The sequence below is a fragment of the Dromaius novaehollandiae genome, chromosome 4 (assembly GCF_036370855.1).
Source record: "Dromaius novaehollandiae isolate bDroNov1 chromosome 4, bDroNov1.hap1, whole genome shotgun sequence".
Classification (NCBI taxonomy): domain Eukaryota; kingdom Metazoa; phylum Chordata; class Aves; order Casuariiformes; family Dromaiidae; genus Dromaius; species Dromaius novaehollandiae.
The window spans coordinates 464011-486794 of NC_088101.1; the positions used below are offsets into that span (position 1 = coordinate 464011).

General features: G+C 40.8%; 2 protein-coding genes across 2 annotated transcripts; one reads left to right on the forward strand and one right to left on the reverse strand.

Moving 5' to 3' along the window:
• Positions 1–5933: 5933 nt before the first annotated feature.
• On the reverse strand, positions 5934–16291 carry SARAF (store-operated calcium entry associated regulatory factor). Its single transcript, XM_026110380.2, has 6 exons — positions 16100–16291; positions 15649–15824; positions 14000–14387; positions 10772–10880; positions 8797–8915; positions 5934–8244 (listed from the first exon to the last, which is right to left on the reverse strand). The coding sequence occupies exons 1-6, from the start codon at positions 16197–16199 to the stop codon at positions 8219–8221; spliced, it is 918 nt and encodes a 305-aa protein (XP_025966165.2). The 5' UTR covers positions 16200–16291; the 3' UTR covers positions 5934–8218.
• Positions 16292–16500: 209 nt separating this feature from the next.
• Positions 16501–22304, forward strand: LEPROTL1 (leptin receptor overlapping transcript like 1). Its single transcript, XM_026110381.2, has 4 exons — positions 16501–16663; positions 17188–17263; positions 18595–18781; positions 19892–22304. The coding sequence occupies exons 1-4, from the start codon at positions 16648–16650 to the stop codon at positions 20006–20008; spliced, it is 396 nt and encodes a 131-aa protein (XP_025966166.1). The 5' UTR covers positions 16501–16647; the 3' UTR covers positions 20009–22304.
• The last annotated feature ends 480 nt before the right edge of the window (positions 22305–22784 follow it).

Genomic DNA, 22784 nt, shown 5'->3' on the forward strand with positions numbered 1-22784 from the left:
TCAGTCTAACAAAACTCTGCCCACAAGGTAAGAAAAGAAACAGGAAAAACCGCATCACATCCATCACTGTGCTATAATCCCTGCCCCCACCCTTTTGTCTGCAGGCCCATCAGGACAGGGATTGTGTCTTTCTTACTCTGTAGATACAGTGCCCAATACAATTGGTTTCCTCTCCCAGTCTGGGCTGGGGCCCTGGAGGCACTACTGCAGCACAGGAAAATCATGCCAGCAGTGTTAACTCTTCTGCTGCCAACCAGTCGTCCTGCTCAAAGCATCTCATCCAGGCCAGCTGCAGCCATTTGAACTCAGTGGACTCTAGCAGCAAGGCAAGTTGTTAGCGAGAAATGAACTAGCATAGCGAGGCAAAAGCAACACCCAAGCTCTTTTCATTTTGTCTAATAAAAGATATTTCCTCCCCATTAGAAATCTCACCTGGCTTATAATATGGACTGTTCTGGCTAGACCAAGGCTTATTCTACAACCTTGTCTCAGGTGGAAATGGGCACTAGCGCACTGAGATTTTGTTTGTTCAGGTCTGTGAAGCTGTTGCTGTATTTACACGTTGCTTATGTGACCAGTAATAACATAGCACAGACTAGAGATACCTCTTTTGAAATGAAGTATTTAATAATTTTTTATTGTGCTTGGTACAAACGGCACAGTTGTCAGAAATGTTGAGTATGTCTTTTCTCCTGATTTCAGTGGGAAACTGGGTCATGTACTAAGATGAAAAAAGGTGGACTTTAATGTTACTATTTTGATGATCAAATAATGTCTCATGTCCGAAATTTCCTTCTGAAAAAGGCAGGTAATAATGTTACCTGCCCTTGTCCGGCACTTTGAAAGTTACATTTTTTTAGTAGTTTTTGGCTGAAAAGCATGAAGATGTTTGAATGCAGTAAAGGGAAACTTATTTAAATCATTAATTTAATAGAAGTGCCCCATGAGGCTTACCAATTGCAATTTTATTTTGAGGTTTGTTCTACATTTAAAATTTTTGCCAAGAACTTATGTTGGGACAGCAGTGCAAAATAATTCCACTTTTGCCTCCTTCCAACTGTGCCAGCAAAAGCCCTAGTAAAATTTACAGGTATCCTGAAGAGTATGACATCAGGAGGGCCTGACCCAGCAGCTGAACTGATAAGGTTTTCTCATAAACAGACAATGAGGTTTCTCTCTCTTTCAGTGCGCTGTAGATACAGAGCACAAGAATATCCTCCAGTACGTTGACTGGCTTTGAAAAGTGATGCAGGATGCTCTGTTTAACAGCCCTGTCATTGCTTGTTCCTTGTCCTCTCTCGCTTCATTTCTTATTCCAGGGCACGAAACGTTCCTATGGCTCCGCTGTCTTTCTGGGCTTCCATCAACATGCTGTCCAAAGGTCATCAAACAACATTCCCTCACTCAGGTCCTCTTCTCTTGGAAGTCTGCCAAGGTTTGGCTAAGTGGCAACACTCATTGCTCCGCAAGGCCTGAGCCACCAGGTGCTTGGACAAACAAAGGATCAAGACAAATAGATGTCCCAGTAGCATTTCCCAGGCTAGAAATGTTGACCTATTGCTGTTTGGGATTCCTTTCGTCTCTGCTCTTTCCAGGTTGAATACTTCTGGAGGTAGGTACAGAAGTGCAAAGCTCTGTTTCTCAACTATCATCGATGAGGCTTTGCAGTATTGTCAGTATCTGTCCAGATGCTAATTTCTCTTTAGAAACTGCATTAGCTGAATTACAAGCAAACTTGGCAGTAAGCACCCAAGGAACACACTACATTCTTCAGAAACATAAAATCAAAGATTTGAGGTTGTTGTTGTTTTTGTTCTTTCTTTAATTAAAAAGGGCATGTATTATTACCTTGGGCAAAATTGGATTACTTGATTCAAATGTGGTCTTCATGTCGTTTGTTTGCAGTGTTTCAGCTCTACACACATTTGCTTAGCTACAGCCTCATCATCAGGTCCTTGTTTAAAATAGAAAAAAAAAACCCCTTCCATCTGTTATGAAGGACAGTATGCAGAATTAACCAAGTTTGCCAAGAGAGAATCAAACTGCACTGTGACCCATGGGGCTGGCTACTTTTGTAATAGTCACGATGAGAACATGGAGTTTGTCTACATAAGGAAAATATCAATTCACTGCTGACAGTGGGTGTCAGCAGCAGACACATTTCAATTGGTGGGGAACAGGGTCTCCTTGACTTGAAAGCAAAGACAGAAGCATTTTCTGAGCTGTTTTAGACTACTTTGACCAGATTTTAACCTCAATTTCTGAAACAGTAAAGATCAGTTATCGTTTATGCCTCTGACCACATGAATTACTGCAATGATTTAACTTCACTTGTGGCTGCTATGCATTCTTCACAAGTTGTGTCTCAAACTACAGAGAGCTCAGAAAAGGTCTAACTTTATCAAACACCAAACCTGTTACAGCTTTAGGGCTCCCACTGTCGCTGAAGTAGTACAAAAAGCACTGGTGGCATTATTCAAAACCACAGTAATAAAGCACTCCTCCTGAAAAAAGAATGCTGATAATGTATTCCCAATGTGAAGGTCAGCTCTGCAAAGTTGTTCCACTCCAAAAAATTTCATCTACTTTCCTTTTTTCCCTGACACAAAAGCACAGGTGGCCTATGGAAGAGAACTAGCAGGGAACCATGATTTCACGGTCAAGTCTCAGAAGACCCTGTATAATGACATCTGTAGAAATTTGCGGATCAAAGACTGCACAAATGTCTCAGTGTCAAGAAAGTCAATGCAAATCCACTAAACAAGCCAAATTCTCTGTATGGTAAGTCAAGAGTACCTGGTCTTTAAGGAGAATGTGATTTGGTGGTGTCTTCACCAGTCTTCACATCGGACTGAATAGGGCTATGGCTCAGATAGTACACAGATAAAAAGGCACTAATACATACCACCTATATTCCCTCCTAGGACTTACTTAGGGGTGCATGACGAACAAAATTAAAAGGAAACTTTCAAGCCTAAAAAAAGAATCCTAATATTACTGATATGTCTGATATCAGAACTAACTTCCATGGTTATTTCCTAGAGTTTTCTCCTGTTGTAGCAGATGGAAAGGAGGATATATGACAGGGAAAGGCTCCACCTGCAGCCCTGGCTTTGGCTAGTGCAGGGGTAAACTTGCTACTCTTCATCATGTGTGCTGTCCTTTCCATTCTGGTCCTTCTGTCTTGTTTAATTTCAAGACAGGTTTTAGGGGGGAAAGAAGCATGTGGGGCCAAGCCCCCTTTCTGTGGGGTAGCTGAGCTACTGCAACCTAGGGCAGCTTCTTAGTTATAGTGGCACAAATCTCAGTCATTCCTTAGGAAGGACAAGGGAGGGTGCTTTAAGGCCCTGGGAACTCCAGGGGATAAAGTGAACTTTTGTGTTCTCCACACTGCTAGCTCACCAATCCTTAATCTGCCACAGTCACCAGCTGCCTGTTCCACACCTTGACAAAAATGCTTTTCTTTCAGAAGGCTGAAAAAAATTCCCTTTCGCACAGCTATGATGAAACTGTGAAAGCTCAATTCACAGTGCCTCAGTTTGCCCAATGACTTCATCTCTACCCCCACCCCACCCATGCCCAGCTCTGTGTACTTTTTGCAACTACTTCTCACTTCCTTACTGCAGAAACATTGACACTCAGCAGGAACAGAGGGAGCTATGAGATGGAAGACAGTGGGAGATAAGAAATACAGGCCATATAAAGGGAGTCAGTTGATTATTTTCAAAGAAATACAGGCCATATAAAGGGAGTCTGTTGATTATTTTCATTAGCACTAGGAACTGCACTGGCAAAACATAGCTGCAATAAAAAAGGTGATAGAGATAGCTGAAAGTGAGAACTGCTGTAATCAGACAGGATATTAGGAGCACAAGAGAATCAGCTGCAGAGGAAGGTTTCAGCAAAACCTGCTGAGGGATATGCAGCCTCTCGCAGGCTGGTGCTTAACCCTGAAATGCCATGGCAGGTATGGGAGGACAACAAGGTCCCTGACAACGTGTAATTTTATTACATGCAGCATGACAACAGCATTGTCTGTTGGTACAGACCTCATCTCCATTATGTTTTTTTGCTTTGTTCTGCAGCTTTGCTCATGTACTTTAGTTTTTTTATTTCTGTGCTAGAATCACTGGTTGATAAATAATATGAAAATATTAAGAACAAACATCAACTTACTTTAATAAGGAGAGATATAAAACCCTTGCAACTGGCACTAAGTGGACAACAGTCTCTGCTCAAAGATACTGCAACTTCAGCTTTTAGATGGCTGTGCAGGCAATCCTAACTTACTGCCTTATTGTAGTGATTTCTCTGTGATCCATCTCCTACTGCTGGCAATTGTGCCATCTGGCTTTTTTGCTTCCCTTTGAGACTTAGTGATGTAAAGCCAGTCAACTTGTTTCATACTGCATTCAAACACAGCTAGATACCCTTGAGGACAAAAGAAGAATCTGTGTTTTAATGAATTTGTTTTTTGTTTGCCTTTCAGAAACACAAGGGAGGAAGTGTTACAACATGTTTTGGCTATAGCAACACTTAAATGAAACAAATAGATTTGTCCCAGAGAAGTCAGTGGTGATATACCTTGTGTCTAAGAGTGCAGAGGAAGATGACTTGTCTTCCGAGCACTGTTAAAAAGCCTGGATAGTTAAAGAGGCAGAATACTTTTTTCAGATCTAACAGTTCCTACAAAACTTCTCCTTCAAGTTTTCTCCTGTCACATCATGGGGCTCAATTTCAAAATGAACCTGACCCCAAGAAGATTATTTCAAATTTAATTTGAGGCTGTGACAAGGGAAAACTTCTCTAGAACCAAAGTATTTGGGGTGGTTATGGGATTATGCATTCACAGAACATTTAAAAGAAAAATCTAACCTTGCTGATAAGTCTAACATACCTGGCAGCCAGAGAAAAGAGCAAGTTGTGTAGCATGGCAGTCTGCAGAACTAGCCAAGATCTGACTTGGGAGTTGAGTTCAACCACAAGACAGGATGTCACAGAAGTTTCTCTCTCTGCATCTGTTCTCTTTCACCACATGCTTCTCAGGAACTGAGCAGTAAACCAGGAGTTTCATCCCTGTAATGAGCTCTGTGTGAGGGTGTAAGCCATGTCAGTTAAGAACAGAACTAGGCCCAGGTGCAAAGTAGAACTGCAGTTATTATACAAAGGTGTAGAACATTCTAAACATTAATATATGCCTTGTGACTGTGAAGTTAAAGATGCCACCAAAATCCTGTCCAGGAGCAGAAGGCAGACTAAGACCAACAGTTCAGATGCTCAGGAAGAAAGCTCAAGGTTTCTTATAAATATGAACCCTAAGCTGCCTTCCATAAGCTCTTTTCATTCAGGAGCCTCACGAACACCTTGATCTAGACCAAACTGTACCCTGGAATTTGCAGGCCCCAGTTTAACCTTGCACAACTACTGTCCAGAAGTTGTACCACCTATACCTGTAGGCCATGTCTCTGCTCAGCCCTGACATGTTCTCGGTATAAGAAGCAGACCTAGAGTTTGCTATATTCATAACCAGCAACCGAAGCAGTGATCACAACTTCTTTTGAAAGGTTCAGCGAACCCCTGTAAAACCAGAAACTAACTAACATACTAGAACTTCTAGGCAAGCTTAGAAGTGAAACCTCAGTTTACATGAAATCCTTCATTTCTTCATATGGTTCAGTATTTCCATATAAAGTCTAATCAATAAGATAACTCTATTCCCAGTATTTTTATTTTGTAAAGGATGATCCTACATCAACTGGGAAGTTGATGGGGAGAAACAACCAACACCAAAAAACCCCAAACGAACAAAAAAACCCCCCACAAATCAGACAGTGCTATCACATATATTCTAACTGGTGCTACTGTGTACTGAAACACGCATGGCAATGCAGAGAACCCTGCGGGACTCAAGATACTGCTTTCAAAGACAAAAATACCCCATGCTGACTTTTTTATTACTTTATCAAAGGGAAGGACAAAAACATCCTTTAAACAGATTCAGCAGAGTACAGAGGCTACAGTAAGTCATCAGGTTTATGCCTCATAACAGATTCAATACAGGAAATATAAATACAAATGAAAACATCTAAAACATGTTATAGCACATCATAATTTCAGATCCAGCTCCAGCATCAAACTCTACTCAAACAAACAGTAAAAATCCAGTGTCATTGTTAAGTAATTAGTTGGTGCATAGAGTACTGTTACAAGTTTCAGCCTGAATACACTTACAAGTAAGTAAAAACTGCACATTTAAAATAGGTTACTTTGCTATACTTGGCCAAAAAGATAAAAGATTTACCGTATACTTCTCCCCATAGCAAGTAAGACATTCTAATTGGCCAAAGGTAAGGTCTTCACTTTTTCCTGACTTTCTGGGTTGTTGGAGCAAGCTGTTAGTCACACTGGATTGCCCGTATTTTCCTCCAACCACATGATCCTCAAGCTGCTCTGAGCAGCCGGCCTCCAACATTAAACACACGCACCTCTCAAATGATAACTTCATGATTAAAAATAGTGATTTATCAACTGCATCAAGATTTCACTTTTTCAGCACAAGCTCTATACTCTTTAGTAGCTTTTGTTGACTTCTTAAAGATTTCTATACATTTCTTGCTGCCTAAGCCAGATACTGAACTCAGGCATAAACATTCTAGCCAACTATTTTTGTGCTCATGAACAGACACAGTTACTTTTTGGATGAGTAACACTGAAGTCATCTTCCTAGACTAACCATACCTGCTAAACTTCCTTGTGGAGATGCAGCTTATACCAGCAAGAGTGCTTCGCTTTTGCTGGAACAGTTTAGCTCCCTACATAGCATTTTCACAAGGGTGAAAGCTATGCCTTCCTTCTGACTGCAGCCAGCACAGGAAAGCTGTACACACAGATGCTTCTAAGCTGCATTAGCATAAAGGTATGGCTTCTGGAGAATGCCTAGTCAAGCAGCTCATTATTCACATTTTCCCTACAAAATCATGAGAAATGTCACTTTGTTTTTTCAACAATTCTTATTCCTCTCCCAGGACACAGCCAATTACACAAGGACTATGATACTTCTCAGAGTCCAAAAATATCACTACAGAACAAAGCAAGGCCTCTCTTACTGAAAGCGTCCCTTTCACTCTTTGACAGCACTTAAAAAAAAAAAATGGCATTCTCAAAAGTTTGTGTCCCATTAGACATTGGGCTCCTTTCTTTGCTTAGTCTTACAGTCTGCTATGTTCTAGAGATACTACCAGCTTTGCAATAAGAATTCTCCCTTTCCATTTGTAATAAGCACCTTTGGTTTACTCTGTCCTGAACAGGTGGGTCTTGCAGGAAGAACAGGAGCTGAGATATAAGCCAGTTCACATCTGAATTTTTCACAGCATTGCTAACATTCACAGTAAAAACATGTCTAGGATCTTAATGCGGATAAAGTGCCTACAACCACCTTAACTTAGGGGACCTCTCTCTTCTAGAAAAGGGTCTAGATTACACAAGCATTATCTTGTTTCAATTCAGATTGTTTAATAATTACAAAAAGAATGACTAAAACCCCCAAGTTTGTATGGCCACTTGGATAAAGCCTAGAACAAGGACATCTTCAAATCTGCAAATTTTTTGTCTCCAGGTGTCACACAGCACAGAGAAAAACATTACTGTTAGTTTCTACAGCTTTGCCCTCCTCTCCACTAAAGTAAAACCCCAACACCTATCTGATCAGCTGATTGCATTTACAGTAATGTTCAACTAATTTTACAAAGGCGAGCAAAAAGAGGTGGTACCCCTTAGATATCAGGTGGATACTAGGCCTTCCAGATGCTGGATCACAAAGAAAAACAAAACAAAACAAAAATCAACCCAAATACACAGAAATTCTGGATTAAATGAAGTTTACCCCAGAGTATGAGCAACCTTTGAAAATCTGCTAAGGCTACCAATGACATCATCAGTCAAGTACAGGCAACTGTAACATTCTTTTAACTTGAAAGAGTTTATTTTGTATCTTATGATTTTTTATCTTATGAGAAGCTGTTTCTGTGAAATAGTGGATGTTTCAGTACCTGCAATACCCTGAACAAGAACGAGAGTCCACATTTCCACAGGGAAAAAGAACTATTTGCCCAGTCCTTCTCTCCTCATTCACTCCCAAAGCCTACTGCTAATAAAAAAGGTGCTAGCACACATGAAGAAGGTTTGGTTCAACTGCTGAGATGCAATAACGCCAAGGATTTCATCTTCGTTTTGTGCCACCAAAGCCTGCAAAGAAAGAAACGTCTCAGTGCCACTGCAGCCTTTCCACTAGGCTCTCCCAAGTTGTAAAAAGAAAAGAAAGGGGGGGAGGAAAAAAAAAAAAAAAAAAGCTAAAGCCGTTAAGTGAATTGAGTTAAACGAATTCACATAAAGTGCACCAGTAAGTAACTGTGGGCTGACAGACCTCAAAAAAATTCTTTGCAGCTTAAGACAACCTGGTTTCTAAAAAGAAATCATGTTTGTACATGTTTGCTAGAGAAGGGCACGTGCAGTGCATTCCAAGGGGAAAGCCTTTAACTAATGCACCTTGCAGATGAAGACAAACCCAATGCTGGCAGTACCATGCTAACTGTAGGCCTGTGGGGGAGTTTCATGCCATGCAATGCCGCCTTATTTCTACAGGAAATAGATAAGAAACATGGATACATGCCCATCTGTAACCAAATCCTGGCCAAAATAAAACTAGGAATGCTTGCTGAACCTCAACTAGTGTCCGCGTACTTTGGATAGGCTCAAAGTCTCTTGAGCTTTAGGAGATTAAAGTCTCCTGTGCCTTACCAGAAGCAGTTCTTGTTCCTGAACTGCTAGCTTGTGTGGAATTGCTTGACTGTCCATACATCGGAGGTACAGCCGTATGATCTGTCCATGTACTGAAATATGGGGAACGTGACTGCGCTCTGATGAGAGAAAGAGTCAGAAGAGGCATTTGTTAGTGACCTCATGAAAAATTAAGAAGGTATTACAAACCCAAACCCCAAGGAAATGCATCTCTGAGGGGGAATTGAATGCATGCAGTTGTTTCAAAGCTATAATCCTGCCTATTTAAAAGAATAAACATGTTGACAGCAAAGATAGCTAGTGTTATCATACGTAACATCTACAGACTTTCAAAAAAGTAGATTCAGCATATCAGAAGCTTAAACGCAGTTTAGCAGTGCCTATGTCCCAGCTGTGTAAGGTAAAAGAAAGCATTCCTCTGTGCCATTAACTACCTTGAAAAAGTTGGCTCAATAAGGCTACTGTGTCACGGCCTCCGACTCACTGATTTAAATTATTTGCTTCTATGGATATGGAATTTGCTGCTGCTGAAATTCACCAATTGCTATCTCACACTTTCTGGCACCAGTATTTTTGGGCATATCATTTCAAAAACAATGAACAGAAAAAGAAACTATGCCAAATGAGCCTAAATTAGAAATTTTATTTATATATTTGGACTTAAGCGCTCAGTTAGGCCTCTAATATCTTGAGCCCCAAGAAGAGGCCTGTGAAACAAGGGAAATAAAAAAGTCACAGAATCTATATATAGACCTTGTATTTAAAATGTAACAAGCATCAAGCCAAGGAAACTTTTAATGTTCCTCACCTTTTAAAAATCTTTAGCAAGGCTAATATAGTAAAATAAGACATGACCTCTCATCCTTTAACCTTTACAGCTCTCCCCAAAGTGAATTTATAGGCAATTTCTATTTCTGATGGAATCACTGTCCCAGTTTCACCTCACTTCACTCCACAGCATCAAGACTGCCTACTGGACACTTTTTTTCTTTATACTTCAGAAATTCTCTCATCTCCCAAGCTTTCATTTTTTCCATAAACAGGCAATCCCGATCAGGATTCTATCTTTACCAAACAACCTTACAAAGCAGGCAGATGCTTCAACGCACTCTTGCCCACACGGTCTCTCTTACTCCCAACACCTTCAATATATAGAAAAAAAAAGTATGTGGTTATATATAACCTATTATATTACTACATGTCTACAGAAGGAGAATTGATACATGCACAGTTATTTGATAAACAGAGCAAACTACTTGGGCTCTACAGAGTCCCTGTAGGAGCCACATATTCCCTCTAGTGAAGCCTAAAATGGCAGCAACGGCTCCCCTTACTAAGCTGTTTATCTAAAATAAAGCGTTTTAAATGTTTACAAGTGTTTACCAAATATGAACAGCAGATGTTGGCTTCAGCACCGCAATTGCTTTTGAATGCTGCCTGTGTTATGTTTTTCCAAAACGCAACTTACATATGACCTACGAGTCCTCTGGAAAACCACACCTCTTGGATTTCCATACATGGGCCATGGCGAGACTAGAGAGTCAAGCCTCTCTAATTTGGCCACACTGAATATCACAGAAGAGCAGCTGACATCCAGACTGACTTTAGTGGGGATGATACTAGAGATCTATTTGCAAATAGTTTTATGCTTAATACTTTTATCTGTGTTCTAAGGCACTCTGTACAAGAACTGTTTAAATGCTCATGTTAAATTTGCAGGCCATCTGCCAGGTCAGATTATTCAGATAAAGCAGAACAAAGAACTTTAGTCCTCCCAGTTCCTCTCTCCCAGAAAGGAGTTTGAAATGGCTTGGCTCCTGGAGCTACAGATTGCTCTTTGGAATTGCTCTAGAGGTAGGATTTTACAGTTTGAATGACATAGGACAAAAAACTTAGAAACAATGTAAGCACAGTATACTCCCAGAAAGCATAAATACTTAAGCTTAAAACAAGAGTGACAGCATATATATTTTACCTGTGACTGCCAGCCAAGTAGCCTAGCAAGCCTCCTGCTCCTAATCCAGTCCAAAAGCCTGGTCCTGAATTGGTTCCATGACTGGAATGAGTCCCAAAGCTGTCAGGTTCTTAAACCAAGTGGAAAATAGAAAACGTATTAGTTACTAACACCCAATCCTCATGCCAGCTATTGCAACAAGACTGTGCCTTGTTAAAGGCAAATTAGACATCAAATTCCTGTTGATTTCAGTAGATTATAGATCGAGCCTAACTTGAAAGGTGTCATGGTTTAGAAAGTAGGGAAAGAAAAAAACACAAAAAATACCCCCAGCAACAAATGTAAGCTGCTTTATGTTAAAAATTAGCTTCCACTCAATCTTACAGCCCTGATGTTTGCAAAACACAAACAGCATCTGCCTGCAGATTTGTAAACATACAAAGAAGACATAAAAAAAAAAAAAAGAGCAAGAGAGAGAGAGAAGAAAAAGTAATCTGCTCAAGGTTGCACAGCAGGTCAGGGGCAGACTCAGGAACAAAAATCAAGTATCTTAAGTCCTAGCAGTGACCTAACCATTAAGACACATTGCTTCTAACTCAAAACGTCTGCTCTTTTTGAATTACAGTGGCTCAGCTTAGTAGCTAATATTACTTTGTATTATTTCTCATAGTTCTAGCCTGGCATTTGCCATCAAAAAACTTGTTAACTGCAATCACATTGCAAAGTTTTTATTATGCATGAGTCATCAAGCTTGACAAATACCTTGACGAAACTGCAAGCATATTGAGTGGGTCGAGGGAAGAAGAATCATCGATTTTACATGTGAACTGTGTTGTCTACAATTAAAAAGCAAAGTTGCTAAAACAACGCTGAATCTTTTTTTGGTCTAGGGAAAAATGAGGATGCAAGAACAAACTCAATTAAAGCTTTAACATATTTCATGACAAAGTGTAAGAGACAAGGACTGAAATAAATAAGTGGACCAGAGATTTTGTATGTAAGAGTTGTACACGACCCGATTTGTCTTCTGTAAACCAGTGTGGATTGCTTGAAGTCACAGAATATAGAAATCCTGATTTAAGTTATCGGGTTAAGTCTACACCGGATTTGATAATGAATTTTATTTTGAATGCATTGGAAGGTAACTCTCACAGGAATGATATAACCACTAAACCATGCTGCTTTGGAACCAAATATAGCACTTAATTTACTGTAAAAACTATGTTAACCAGGGAGATGAACCAACTCATTTGTTCGAGAGCACCATAGCTGAACACTGACTCAGAAGACGGAGTCATCTTTTGTTGAAAAACCTAGAGTAAACATTAAGGATCACGTCAAACCACTAACAGAGGAAAAGTGGAATCTAATGAAGATATGCTAGCTAAATGAGTTTCACAGGATACATTCTGCATGTTAAGGAGATTTAAAATGAAGCAAACTAAATATTAACAGCAGTAAGTGAACTACACTGCTTGTCATTACTGTCCAGATTTTCAAAGGTAAATACACGCTTGGTACACATGCACATATACACTCAGAAATGTGCTTTGGCTCTGCTGTTAAAACTGAAGAGAGATACTAAATCCATGAGGTATCATAACTTAATTTTGAATTGGCCCAAAAATTAAAGAGGTTTTCCTCCTCACTTTCTATATTAGAAGTAGCATTACTGCAGTGAAATCACAAGAGGAATCACTGAGAGTAGTTACTGAAAATGCCATAAATTAAGCCATATTTGGCTCACAATGTGCATTTTAAGTTTCTCAATTTTCAGTATTAATCCAGAGAAAATATTTTCAGCCCCCTGATCCTTGCTAGATTTCAGAGATGCTTGCAAGGAAAGGTGTGTTCGTGCAATTAACTGAAAAGCAACAAGATAGAGAAGAGGGGGAAAAAAAGAGAGAGAGAGAAAAAGAGAGAGAACGTGACCCATTATGCTGTTTGACTGCTGCCTGGTATGATGGAGCCTTGTCTTACGAACAGGGCTCTTTAGTAACTACCACAATAATGCAGTAACATCTGTGGCATGCATACACAAGGTCACTAATATACATACAGCATAGACAGATCATCTGAAGTCTGAAATAACTAAATAGAAACCAATTTTCAAAGCCATCAGTAATACAGGAGCACAAACACTCTAATTCTCTAGGTCCACCTGAAAGTCTCTGCTGCACATGCCCTGCACAAGCATACGCAAAGAGTTGTACTGGCACCCTCTGTTGGCTAATTGGCTTGAGCAAACCTAGTAGTGGGCATAAATTCTACCCTCATGAAGAGCATTAATAGTCAGAACTTTATATTTGAGTAGTAAAGTCTAAATAAACTTAATCCTTACAATTTATCTACTTGATAGGACCACTCCTCTGTGTCACAGAAAGCAAACAAGACAGAGATAAAGCAACTTGTCAGAAGACAATCTGTTCCAGTGCCATGGGCATTCCACATGAACACAGGGTAAAATCAGTCAGTCAGACACCAGATCAATAACATTTATTTCCCTTAAATGCTCTGGGTGTCTAATGCAGTCCTCTTAAGTGACAAAATAAAAGTTATCACTATTCTGGGAAAAGGGACATTTTTCCTAGCAGCAGCCTTGTCATTGCTGATACAATTTCCAATTCCAGAAGAAAAGCACCACATATGATGCAGCAGTTGTGCCTCTAATGATATTTCACAGACACTCTTCCCTGCCCTGGGAGCCATAGCTTTAGACCCCTGGGACTACACTGAAGCATCTGTTACACAGCTGATTGGTACATGACACTCAGCTCTAGCAAACTAGGAATTAATGAAATAAGGTCAGGCAGCCCAGCAGTGGAAAGACCCTACTGCAAAGTTTCAAAGCACTTCTTTAGCAGGAGCTTGTTTTTGCCTGTGTGAGATTGTTCTCCTCTCTTCCAGATGACTTGTGAGTGAAGGTTACTCTTCCCCTACCACAATCCTCATATTTCACCTGATATCACTGTGTATGGGGGGAAAAAAAATTGCAGAGCTTTGGGGGATGCCTTTCAAAGTTTCAAGGTTTTCAAAGGTTTGCTGAATGGCTTGCCTTGAAAGCCCGTAGGACACCACGCTCTTAACTTTTGCTTTTGAACAAAGAGCAGAACGGAAAGCTGGCTGCAACATCTAGAACAAACTCAGCACAATACGCTCCCAGTGTATTAAAGTCTGTCCCACCTGCACTTGGTGCAGCTGGCAGAGTACAATCCAATTTTGAGTCCCATAATAGGCTTACAGCCCTACCTGTGAAGCTGGATTTAAAACCAGGAGGAGGAGGAGCCGCCTGCTGACTCTGCCAGGACGGCCTAGAGAATCCATCACCAAAACTCTGTTGAGGCTGCTGGTTACTGAGGAAGAGCTTGTAAACTCCATAAGCAAGAATCAGAAGAACAATTACAACAATCACTCCGGGACCAGAATCAGAAGAATCCTTCCTTGACTGATAATAGCCAGAGCCAAAGCTTCCAGAGTTCTTTGCCTTCCTTTCACCTTCCTCAGTCAGCTCTAGCCTGAACAGCAAACTACAGGATCCTCTTAAGATGTAAGGATCATCTGGATAATCATAGCCTTCACAGCTCACTTCTATTTGTCCGAAACGATAGCTGTTTTCCAAGTCTGCTTTACAATGCCACTGAAAAGAAAAAAGAAACATAACACAAAGTAGCACCTTCTTCTTGGAAGATGAAAATACCTGTCTGCATCCCCAAATATGCTACGAAATAAGGCAGTAACTATCAACAAATCATTTAAAAGGCCATATGCTAAGGAATTTCTGAGCACTCTTATTTTGAAAGTAATTAGGAATTTAAAATTAACTAGGAATATTTTTAAAAATCCTAAAAGTTAAGAGAACCTGATTGTTCAGAACACAGAAGAGCTGGCACTCTGAAAATTTTTTGCGCTGAACAGGTTCTTCAAATATTCCTTTAGCAATACCAATGCTTCTAAAAATAACCTGTACACTGTACAACAGCAGCTTAATAAATGCCTGTCTCATGTAGCCTGGGTAGCAGTTATAAGCAGATCCTATGGAAGTCTGAAACCCAATGTATATGCTTACACTTACACCTAGAAGAAAATAAAAGGAAATTGTGATACACATCCACAGGCATTTATATGTAATTCATTTAACAATCAAACTGCAATTCTGCAGTTGAATTTATGTGGATTCTTCAGTCTCATGTTTCCTTGAAGTATCTGAACTTAAGTATCACCTCTATCCATAAGTGGTATAGACTTTGGGGAAAAAAATAGTTTCTAAATTAATAACTCAGGATAGCAGCAGGCATTCTCAATTCAGATTTGACCGTATTTATTCCTACAATACCATGTTAGTTTTAACAAGTAACTTCAGCTTTGATTCCTGATTAGTCTATTGGCAACAGCATAGGTAATAGTTATCAAAGCAGAAACATTTTTCTATCTCTTAAAACATCTGACATAAATACTAATCTGCAAGACAAAATCACAGAAGTTTGAACTTTATTTGGTTTTAAAAGTACAGCTGAAGCAATGCAAATCTCTATAGACCTTTTTATTCTACACCAATTGAGAAACCATTTACCTATACCAAAGCAAGAGCATCAAGGCTTTGCATGAGTTTCATTGTACAAACTCTAATAACTTTAAGTAAAACCACTGAAAGTTTGTTATGCAGTGTTTTTAACTTAAAACCTTCAGAAGTATTTCAAAGATATACCTACAGTAGTGCTCAAAAATCATTTAGAAAGACTTAAATATTTAGGTTGAACTTTACTTATTAAAGATTCTTTAATAGGAGGGAAACCGAACTGACACCTCAGCCTTTGTTGCTCTTTTTTAGTTCAGAAGATACAAAATCTGTGGAAAGACAGTTTCGTTAAACGTTTAACGTTAAGTTTAAACGCTGTTACCTGTACATCATAGCCATCCCAGCCTTTGTTGTAACACTGGACAACCTCGGGGACGGGAGAGCATCCAGCAGTGCCTCCCGTGCACTGCAACTGCGGGACAGCAGCTGTCCGCCGGGACGCCGTGTACTGACCTCTGTGGAGGGTGAGCGCCTGGACCTCCCTCAGCAGAACCCTCCCTGAAACAGGACGCACGAAGACGAACGCGGTGAGCAGGCCTGTCCAGGTGGGCTCCTGTGAACCGGACCGGCTCCCCTTCCGGATGAGCAGAACCAACAGCGCAAAGAACAAGGCGCCCCGCGGCGGAGCCCCCGCCACTCCCCCCTCCCAGCGAGCCGCCATTAGCCCAGGAGGCCCCGGGCGGGCCGTTGCCGTGGCGACACCAGGGGCGGCAGGTGGTGGGCTGGCGACTGGCGCAGCGGAGCGGGAGCGCGCCCGGCCCCAGCGGCCTTACCCGGCTGGTTCCAGCACTGCGCGGGGCCCGCGGCGGCGCAGAGGAGGAGCAGGAAGAGTGCGGACCCGGCGGTGGCGCGGACCCAGCCCCCGGCCGCCATGACAGCACTACGATGAATCAACCTTCCCCCTCCAGCACCGCTCCTTCCGGCCGGAAGGCAGCAGTGGCCCAGAACAGCGCATGCGCGCCGCGCAGCTGTGACTAAGCTCCGCCCCACCAGCGAGCACAACAAATGGGAAGCGAGTAAGTGGCATCTACCGGCCTGCTCCTTGCGGGAGAGACCGCATTACTCCGAGTAGCTGCGTGTGCGTTTTCTGCCGACGGTGTTGACGGCGCTCCCGTAGGCGGGGCCCGGGGAGGCAGGGTGGTGCGAGCGCGTCATGTGACCGGAGTGGGTCGTAGAAAGCGGGCTGCGCCTGCGCAAAGTGCTGCTCTTCTGTGGCGTCGGCGCGCGAGTCGCCCGGAAAAGGGCTCCTGAGCTGCCCGCGCACTTCCGGCTTCAGGCGCGCGCCCCTGTCGGCTCTGTGGCTCGCGGGACGGGCAGCGCCATGGCCGGTATCAAAGGTGTGTGTGCCGGGGGGGGCGGTTGCCCTGGCAACCGCGGCAGTGGCGCGGTCCTGCCACTCCCTTCCCGGTAGGCGTGGGCGGGCGAGCCGCTGAGGAGGGCGACGGGGCTCCGGGGCCGCCGTGGGGGTGCGAGGGGCGCGCTGGGGGCAGAAGGGGGTGATGCGAGCCTGCGAGTGGAGCAGGGGAGGGGCGAACTTGCTTTACCGGCCTCACATAGCGTGATGGACAAAGCAGGTGGGCCTCCCGGCCTTCCCCTCCCCTGGGCCTTCCTCGGCTTTCTTCGGGGCGCTGTCTCTATTCTTGATGAACTAAAGCTTTCTGGGGCGTTACCCGCGTCACTGCTTCGGAAATCTTAAAGTGTTGGGTAGAAATTGCACTCTCTAAGTGGCAAACCAACAAGCCTAACCTGTCTCTGGTATTTCTTTGATGGCAAAGTTTAAATCCTGTTTGCGGGTTATGTGTGGTGTTTTACATAGTTTACTAAACTGACCTTTCATTCTTGATTTGTATTTTCTTTATAGCTTTGATTAGCCTGTCCTTTGGGGGAGCAGTTGGACTAATGTTCTTGATGCTTGGCTGCGCCCTTCCCCAATACAAGTAATGCATACACTGTTTGTGTTCCTCACTTCTTTTTGCATGTCTCTGATTTCAGAATAGTTTGGTTTTCATAACTAGTGAGTGATAAGTCCTATGTGAATAAGTGGGTTTTTTTCCCCTCTTTTTTTGTGCCTTCCAAAGTTGGGGGTGATAAAAAGATCATCTAGGATTTAAATCACTGTAGAAGTGAAGGCAGCAAAAATTAAGTTGCCAGACTTGGATACAAACTGTTAAAGAATGCTCTGACCAAATATGTTTCCAGTATTTTCCCTCTCTATGGCAGATTAACGAGCAGTATCTGCTGAAGTAGGTAGCGTGTATGTATTATCAGGGAAGTGAAGTGTTTGTGTTTTCTCAGAGTGGTTTGTGATATTTGGGCTATTGGTCACTATCAAAGGTGGACCCTTGGCTGTTTAACACACTAGGTAAAGCAGCACCTAGAACAATTGCTACGACTCAGCTGTTGTTGGTTTTGGTCTATGGTTTCCTATCCCCTAATTTCCTAAAGGAGTGGGGCATGTCAGGCTTATGGATTTTGACCAAGCGAATGCTAGTTTTAAAGAAAATCTTCAAATCAATTTATTTAATATTAAAAATAAAAATACCCTTTATTAGCCTTTGTTAGGGGCTCTGGATTACAGTTCTCTACTTGTATGTCTAACTTTCTTATGCCAGCTCTTTTTTGTTATAAAACTGGTGCTGGTGAAACAATGACTTAGAAGGGAGATCATCGTGCAGTCATCCTTAAAATAAAGCAATCAAGTATTTATTTAAAAATGGGTATCTGCCTTAGTGCATCTGAGAAATCAGATACTAGCAAGTTGCAGACAATAAAAGAAAATGTTGCCAGATATGATGGTACAGTTTATGTAGTGGTGGTTGCACTTAACAGCCATCAGGACCTTTGATACAATTTTGAGTACTTGCTGAGAGCAGTACTCTGTTCTGTGTATGTGCATTGAGAGTTTAGAGGCAAAATGAGCTAAGAAATGCAGAGATGTCTGCAATTCTTAAGTAAACCTGGTGGGTTAAACAACTGTTAAGCTCATCTTGCCAGACATTACTGGGTTTAGGCCTGCTTAGTGAAACCTTGCTCTGCGAATGTCCTGTTAATGAGTTCCCTACTGCTGCAGTTGAGGTCAATTGAAGCAATTCCCAGACACAGTATGTTGGATTAATGACAGCTTGTTCCAGAGCAAAGGATTTGTTTTGCCTGGGCTTGTGTCCATCTTTCTCAAATGTTGATGCTGGATAGGGAAAAAACCTTACATTAATGTTAAAGAGTAGGAAGTAAACTAAGTTAATGTTAACTTTTCTCCTTTCTTTTTCAGCCAGTACTGGCCACTGTTTGTTCTGTTTTTTTACATCCTTTCTCCTATCCCATACTGCATAGCAAGAAGATTAGTAGACGACACAGATGCTACAAGTAATGCCTGCAAGGAGCTAGCAATATTTCTTACAACAGGCATTGTTGTCTCAGCATTTGGGCTACCTATAGTGTTTGCCAGAGCAGAACTGGTTAGTAGTATTTCAATCTCTGAAATTGTTCTTTGCTAGATAACTTTGTTGTTTATTGCTTTTATTGAAGGTAAAGCTCTGATGCACTAAGCAACTTTTATAAATATGTACCTAAGATGCTTGCAGTAGGAACAGAATAAGAGAATTCTTTCAGCAAGAAAAAGCTAATACCAGCAACAGAAGCATGGTAAAAAAAAAAAAAAGAGGCTTGCCAATTGCTCTACATGATCTAGGAATAAACTGTAACATCCTGTGTGTGTGTGTGTGTGTGTGTGTATATATATAATGCAAAGACAATGAGGTAGAAAATAGTGTGAAAACTTAACAAGCAAGTAACCAAAGGAAAAGTGTACTGAATATGTCAAAGATAATCTATGAAATAGTTGGGCTAAGAAAGTATGAATAAACAATGCATTTTGGCACTTGTAAATGACGTGGAATTTTCTTTTCTTAAACCTTAAGTTATCATTAGCTCTTTCTCAGTATATGACTTAGTTTTATGTCACTCAAACCCTTTAAAAGATGATCTTGGTTGCTGGAATTCCTGAGAGAACACTACTAGATCAAAAAGCCTGAAGTGCCCTTTCATAAAATCTCTCTAGGCAAGAACAGTCCAGATGATTGGTTTGAATGCCTGACACCCTTTGACTTTGACAGAGTTTTGAGCAAGTTCTCTTAATCTCCTTGTAAAACAAACACTCCCCTCCTTATATTTTTGTTACTAGGATATTGACAGTTTAAAGGCCGGCATCCTTGGCTGTCTGTTTAAAAAGTTGTATAGTAGGGTTACCAGGTGTAGGTGGTCTGTAGTCTTGTTTGATGCTGTTGCCTAGCCTTACTTAACTATTTCTGGATGTTACAGCAAAACAGCTTGCCTGCTAGCCAGCATGTTGAATGATGCTGGAAGAAAGCGCAGTGCTATTTGGCTAACTGTATGAATTGGTCAAGTCATTTTGGGTAAACCCAGCTTTTTGGCATAAGAACAAATACTGAAACCCTGCCTCACGGGTTTGTTGCTCAGCTTCTGTCTGTCATGACATCAAGATGTTGCCTTTTGTCTTGCCTATATTGAGTTCACTACCTATCTAACTAAATTCCCCTTGTTCACAGATTTACTGGGGCGCGTGTGCACTTGTTCTCACAGGGAATACGGTCATCTTTGCTACGATCCTAGGATTTTTCCTGGTCTTTGGCAGCAATGACGACTTCAGCTGGCAGCAGTGGTGAAAGGAAGACAGAGAACTATCATAGACATCTTGTCATTCAGTGGCCATCCGTACAAATGGGAGAATGGGCAATAAAGAGAAGTAGCATAGCAAGCCTCTTGAGTATTCTAGCTACTCCTTTTCTCCTTGTGTGTTCCGAGTGTACTACTGTTTTGCTGATGGATTTCTAGGTTTTATGAGGTGGAGAGACGGTTCATTTCACTTGTACCTACAGTATATTTTTAGGTGCTCTCTTGGTTTAAAATTGTTCTCGTTCTGGTTTGTGTTTATATATAAAACTTTAAAGCTGGAACAAGAATGTTTAAATACTTTTTCAGAGAAGATTTTAAGTTTAGCAGTAAAACTAAGCTTCAAAAAAACTTTATTTTTTGAATATGGTGATTAAATTATGATGCATAAAAGCTGAAGTGAGGTAAGAGGTTGTGCACCATCACTGTCAATTAGCAGATACCTAGATCATTACTATATCTTAGCAGGGACAATGCAGGGAAGTACCAGTTGCAGATTCTTCTGCTGTTCATATCTTGCTATGTGTGATGAATGTTGATGACATTTAAAGAGAAGGCTGAGGAGCAGGTAGAGTTATTTGGGGAAAAATCCTAAATTTTAACATCGTTAGAACTTTTACCTGCTTTGTTTTCAACTTTTGTGTGAATGTGACATGCAAATACTCTGTAAATTTATTGATGCTATGACATATGAAACTAAATTGCATTGTGGGGGAAGGGAAAATAATGTTTAAATTCCATTTTTTAATCTCTTGAACTATTTCTATTTGTAAGTATTGTATTTCTGGTCTATTACCACCACAAAGGTGGTAGAATGTTCATTTTTGGAACTACTGGTCTGTGTTAATTTGAAGCATATACAAAACTATTCCCTGTTTCCACTTTTTAATTTTATACATAGTATATAGAGAGCAAGACTGCTTTTCAAATGTAGATTAACACTTGATATGTTTAACTTGCCGAAGAATGAATGTTATTTTTTCCTCCACGCAATGCAGTTGATGCATGACTTTTTTGCAAGTCGCTGACTGAACTGATTTCACTGACTTTAAGTTCTCATGCACTATTTGTTGATATTTAATGTTATGTCTATAATTGTAGCTCTTCTATAAGATTACACACACAACTTCAAGTATTTAAGACATTGTTTGCATACCTCTCAATTGTCTGAATCTTATTTTAAAGAAATCTGCCATCAGACATTTCGTCATGAGAGAGCTGATGGATACCAGTTAACCAGGTTTCATTGTACCGCATACAGTGATAAAGCTGACCAAAAATGCTTCTAAGCTATATTTTTATTTAACTTAAAAAAAAAAAAAAAACACCCTAGAAAACTTACTGTGTGTGATTAAAAGCTAAGGATTGCTTAGATCTGCTTAACAGTGCAGCAGTATGAAAAGGCATAGAATAGCAGGTCTTAGCTGAATTTGTTTGTAATATTTCTGTGTGCAGATGTAAACAAAATACAAAGCTTGAATATTTGAAGTCAGAGATAATCATGGTAGTTACCTATGCGGTATGTTCAGGGAATTTATACCAGTGAGGAGGGGTGTGGTTACCTGCACTTGTGCTTTACTAATGTCATCCTGTGTATGAAGTAAGAGGTCAATTTTTACCTTGTATCTGTACTGCTAAAGGAACAAATAGGTGTCAAGACCATAGTGCGGAAGGGAGTCTTCAGCGGACAGCATTTCAGCCATAAGTAAATGCCTTGATAAACTGTCTGTGGTGGTGATGTTGGAGGTTGCCTCAGGGCTGTAGAATCACTCATCTTATGAACTTTTTCGATGTGGCTTCTGTCCCCCTTCCAACGTGGTAGATGCTTCTGAAATTTTTCTGAACTAGTGGCTAACTGTGCAGTCTTTGCCCTTGCAAAGAAGGAGCATTTGCGACTTGGACAAGTCTTTTTTTGAATATGTTACGGACTCTTTTCTGGACAGAAACGGAGTTTTCTTTCTCATTCCCATGCTGCTAACCTGTTTGTCAGTGTGATGCTACTGTCCCACTTGCTGGGCCACAGATCTGTCCATGTAATGGCTATGCATTTTTTTTGTTAATTGTGTTAACAGCATTATGTTCTTTAGCTTGCACACCAACTACATGCAGCGTTGCGCTCATTTCTGAGCTAGATACTTGAAGAGGTATGATCTTTTGTTTAATATGCACTGATAGCATTACCATCCTTCTATAGGGAAAAATTTTGAACAATAAAAATTGTAAATAGTGATCTGAGTTCTGTATAATTAATAAAAAATACTCTAATAAAAGAGTATTTTGTTTAAAGTATTAATTGTTTTCTTTTTTCTTTTCTTTAATGGGGTTGTCATTCCTATTGAAGAACTTTCCCAGGTTATTCAATAATTCCTAAGTGTATTTCAGTGTCTGTCTTTGAATGTCTAGGATTATCTTAAAGGAGCAGAGGATGTAATCCTACCAAACAGTGTTTAAAAAGTTTGTCTCTTTCAGTTGTCTGTATTTTCACTTCTGTGAAACCACTTCAACTGTAAGGTGTTTAATGTACAGATATTTTGGACTTAATTTGCACATGCTACCAGACAATGAAGATCAGTGTGGACAGCTCTGAACTGCTTGGGATATGTATAAACCAAGAGGTCTGATTATGCCGTGCTGTACTAGTTGCATGGAGGTGACTTTGCTGGTTGTGTCTCAGAGTCCAAACTCTGGTATGTTGGTATTAGGCAAAGTGACAGCCCTCTGGTATATTTATATATACATTTTTAATTAAAAAAAAGCTTCATAATACTT